The sequence below is a fragment of the Gekko japonicus genome, unplaced genomic scaffold, assembly GCF_001447785.1.
Source record: "Gekko japonicus isolate JY-2015 unplaced genomic scaffold, Gekko_japonicus_V1.1 scaffold336, whole genome shotgun sequence".
Classification (NCBI taxonomy): Eukaryota; Metazoa; Chordata; class Lepidosauria; order Squamata; family Gekkonidae; genus Gekko; species Gekko japonicus.
In genome coordinates, this window is record NW_015172014.1 from 925,128 (window position 1) to 929,752 (window position 4,625).

At 59.4% G+C, this 4,625-nt stretch overlaps 1 protein-coding gene across 1 annotated transcript in view; it reads left to right on the top strand.

The window, feature by feature from the left end:
- Positions 1–1,626, top strand: part of LOC107118095 (diamine acetyltransferase 2-like) — a 7,056-nt gene extending 5,430 nt beyond the window's left edge. The window contains exons 3-6 of the mRNA XM_015420337.1: positions 21–104; positions 476–577; positions 845–885; positions 1,241–1,626. Of these exons, the coding sequence (XP_015275823.1) occupies positions 21–104; positions 476–577; positions 845–885; positions 1,241–1,441 (428 nt within the window). The 3' untranslated portion in view covers positions 1,442–1,626. The remainder of the gene's footprint in view (positions 1–20; positions 105–475; positions 578–844; positions 886–1,240) is intronic.
- The last annotated feature ends 2,999 nt before the right edge of the window (positions 1,627–4,625 follow it).

Here is a 4,625-nt window from a genome sequence, read left to right on the forward strand (position 1 = left end):
TCTTCCCCCCCCCCATACAGATCTTTGTGAAGATGGATTTGGCCAGGACCCCTTCTACAAATGCTTGGTGGCCGAGGTGCCCCCAGAGTGCCACAGTCAAGAGGGTAAGTGGTATATTCAGGTGCCCTCCCTGTTTGACACGTGGGGAAGAAAGCCCCCCCCCAGTGGGCCCCAGCAAGACGAACAGCCACCCCCTCCCCACCCCACGCTGCCACTCAGCCAGACCGCAGCCAAGAAGAACTCCTTGCAGAGGAGGCCAGAGCGCCTCTCTCAGGCCGTCCCCGAAAGACATTTGCCCTCTGCTTTGGTTTCAGGCAGCGTCAGGCCAGATCTGGGTCAGAAAGACCTCCGGGGCAGGGGGCATGAAGGGCGGGATCCCAGAGGGCAGGCGGCAGGCCCAGGGGCCGCCTTGGTGGCCAAGGGCCGCTACCCCCGAGGGCCCTTCAACACAGAAGTCCCTCCGTGTTCCCTACAGGCCACACAGTCGTCGGCTACGGCCTTTATTTCTTCACTTACAGCACCTGGAAAGGAAGGAATATTTACATGGAAGATCTCTACGTGATGCCAGAATTTCGGGGTACGGCATTCAGACCGGGAGTGGGGGTGGGAGTGGAAGAGCCGGTGGGCACTGGCAGGAACCGCCACAGGGGAAATGTGTCCGGATGAGCCTCCAGAAGTCCCCGGCAACGGGGAGGGAGCGGAAGAGGACAGGCCAGGCCACGATCTGTGGCTGGAGGCAAGAGACTGGGTGTGGACTGGGTGGGTGGGTGTGGCTTCTCGTGTTTTGCACCTGTGGAGGCCATCTTGCAAAGCTGTGCTCTCTGTTTCTTGACCCTCCTCGCAGGAAAAGGGATCGGGAAGAAGCTGATGAGCTCAATTGCCCAGGTAACCCTTTCCTGCCTCTGTTTCCCCCGTTGCTGTGGCCGGGGAACAGACTTACGGATAAATAGTTAGCCGTTGCTCAGCCCTCAGGGAATTTTACCAGTAGGCAAGGGAGTGACTGGAAGAAGACCAGGTTGGCCTTTTTGGACAGTGGGGAATGCGGCTGCCAAGACTGGGCCCAGCTCCACCTCCCCTCTGGAGCCCTGGCTGCTAGTTCCCTCCCCAGTCAGTTTCCGGTCTTCCCAAGGAGCATGGGGGTCTTTCCCTCCCAACCTCCCATTCCTTGCCTGCTTCCTCCCCGGCAGCTCCTGCCTCTGCTCCCCGGCTCACTCCCACCAGACCCTCTTGCCCCCCGCAGGTTGGCTTGGAGCAGGGCTGCTCCCAGATGAGGTTCGCGGCGCTGGACTGGAACCGCTCGGCCATTGACTTCTACCTCCGCCAAGGGGCCGTGGACCTGACCGCCACGGAGGGCTGGCACTTCTTCCGCTTTGAGGGAGACGCTATGCGGGGGCTAGCCCGGGGGGAGTCGGGGTCGGACCAAGTCCCTGCACCGGTGTGAAGGGTGGCGGGGCAGCGATCTCTACACTGAGCGGGCGGGTCAGGAAGTTCCCCTTCCCCAGGTCTCCCCTGGAGGAGCCCTGGAGCTCCTTAATCCTGTGGGAGTCCGGTGGGGTGGAGGGAGGAGCCCCCCTTTCACCAAGGCCTTGTGAACTGGCTCTCGCGTAGAAATTAAAACACAAATGAACAGCTGCTGAGTCTGGTACGCTCTCTCATTGATAATACTAATGCTAAGAATACTTTCTGTACCTGCTTTCAGCGTACTCCAGGTTTTGGAATCCTGAACTCCTTATCCTCTCAGTGGTAGCATTGATCTGGGGTACTTGGCTTGCCCGAGGTCATCCAGCAGCTCCGAGTGGAGGAGTGGGGGAATCAAACCTGGTTCTCCCAGGTTAGAGTCCGCACACTCAACCACCACACCAGACTGGCTCCGTGAGCTTCTTGGCGGCAGTGCTCCCTCTGAGCTGAGTTAGCGTGAGCTGGCTCACAGTTTCTTAGCCTCCGGCTCACACATTTTGGTCGTAGCTCAGGAAGGGATGGCTCCACAGCAAACTAATTTATGCAGCCGCCAAATAGCTCGCTCACAACGTTTAATGCCAGGAGCTCACAAGTGGAATTTTTGCTCACAAGACCGCACAGCTCAGAGGGAGCATTGCAGCCAGTGTTCCCTCTAAGCTGAGTTAGTGTGAGCTGGCTCACAGTTTCTTAGCCTCCGGCTCACACATTTTGGTCGTAGCTCAGGAAGGGATGGCTCCACAGCAAACTAATTCATGGAGCAGCCAAATAGCTTGCTCACAACTGTAACGCCAGGAGCTCACAAAGTAGGATTTTTGCTCACAAGACCCCACAGCTTCCAGGGAGCCTTGTTAGTGGGGTTGTTTGCCTGCTTGGGAGCAGGATTCTAGACTTGGCAGACTTCTCTGGGTCTCCCGCGACCTTGGCGAGGCGTGTGGCCCTGTGAGAGAGGCTGGCTTGCCCAGAAGGTCCCAGTGAGGTCCATTCATGGCCGGGCAGAGGCTGGAGGCCCCTTCCCCAAGCGTGATGCCGGCCAACCACGAGGCTGCCCTTCTGGACGCAGAGCGGGCCCCGCCCCAAGGCACGACGACACAGACTGCCACATAACTGTGCGTTTATTTGCTCGGGGCGGTTGGCCACCCCCTTTCCGGCCCTCCCCCCAGCAGTGCCTCCGGCCCGTCCTTCGGCCACGCTCAGCCCTTGAGGTTGATTTCGCACACCCAGCTGTATCGTTGGTGGGTGCAGTGCGCTTCGCTCCACAGCCCGTCCCGGTGAAGGTAGGCGCATCTCACCAGCTCGCCTGTCGTCATGGGGAAGCTGTAGGGCAGTCCGGGTTTCCAGTCTCTGGGGTGGGGAAGCAAGGGGAAGGGATGGAGGGGGACACAGGTGGAAGGTAGAGGCAGCCCTCGCAATCGTCCCTTCTCTTCACATTTGCTTACAGTAGGCAACGGGGGTGGCTATGGAGGCAAGAGGCCTGCGTGGGAGGGAGCTACCCCCGAGGCTTTGGGAGCTCTCGCCGGCGTGATGGGCGGGCCGCCGTGACCGAGAGGTGAGAGTCTCCCTCTTCACACGCTCAGAGGCACCCTTCGTCTCATGGGCCAGGAGGCAAAACCTCGCAGTGAGGTCCAGGGTGGGCTCTGAGACGCCCAGCCATTGGGCCGGGATCCTGACATGTCCCTCTGGTGGAGTTCCTGCCTCACCCGGGCCATTGTTCATTTCAAAATCTCAACTGTTATAGAACAAAAAGTTTGCATCTCCCTCTCGATGCTGCTGTGAGGCTTCCATGAGAGAGCACAAAGTAGGGCTGCGCATTAAATGCTTTAAATGATGCTTCGGTAGCAGTTGCCACCACAGCACAAGTTGCTTCACTGTGTGACTAAAGATAAGCTGCAGCGGCCATTCTGCGGATGGCTCTGCCTCCTGGGAGCCATTTTGTGGCCAGATTTCGCCTCCTGCGGCAGCCATTTTGTGGCCAGGCCCACCACACTGCGTCGGAATCCCAAAGCAGGCCTCAATGGAGTTCTATAGGGCCCAGAGACTTTCTACGGTCCCTCCCGTGGAAGGCAGTTTGAGACGTGAAGGGGAGAGGGGGCCCTGAAGGCTAGCAGAATCCCAGAGTGGCAACAACTCCCCAGCCTGCAGCCAGCCAGTCTGTGACACCCTCTCCAGGACCCCTGCTCTCTGGGCAAGCTCTTCTCAAGCATACTCCAGAGGCTGCGGCAGCCGCTGTACTCACATTCTGCGAACGTTGTAAGACGTCCCATCCACCCATTTCCAGTTCCCGTTGGTGTAGCTCAGGCCGATCCAGGTGTACCGAGGCTTTGTGCGCTGGGCCACGAATTGCTAGCATGAGAGGGGATGCCGACGGAGCAGTCCGTGAATACTCGCTGTCTTTCCCCCTGCCCCGAAGACACACTGGGAGCGGGGTGGGCAGTCGTGCTCCACCACCACCACCCTTGCTAAACAGACGGACCGTGTCCCCCAGTAAAAGGCAGGCCACTCACTTGCTCCAGGTAGGAGGTGATGGTCACCAGGCGGGCTTCCTTGTCCTCGCAGTCGGCCTTGGCTTCGTCCCAGGGCTTCTCCGTCTTGGAGACCCAGTAGCAACTTCTGCTGAAGGAATCCCAGCCTACCGGGCAGCAGGGTGTCCTGCTAACTGGCGGGAGGGGTGAAGAAGGCAGAATTCCTGTGATGGGCAGCCCCCCTCATCCCTCCATGCCCCAAGGTGGGGCGGGAGGGGGAGCAGGCTAGAGCACAGCAGTTAAAGCGGAGTCCTTTAGGGGAAGTGGGGCATCCTCTCTTGGCACAAAGGCCAGAGGGCGGGACCGGCGCCAAACATGAGAGGCACAGGGAAGGCACCCGGAGGAGGAGGAGAGGAGGGCTGGCTTTGATGCCAGGAGAGAAGCCGAGGCCTGGCAGGCCTGGTGCCTGTCAGCCGTAGGGGCCTGCTCCGATTCTCCATGGGGATGAACCCTTCCTTAGGGAGCCCGTCCAAAACAGTCCAGTGGCACCTTTAAGACCATGGTTGATTTCGCACTAGAGCTGCCTCGATGTTGCGCCACCGTTTGCCCCGATACTATTGGTCAATTTTATACCTGAAGCTGCGGGGTTGCATTTGACCCGCCGCTTCGCCCGATTTCCCCCGCCGGTTCGTGATTCTCAAAAAACAC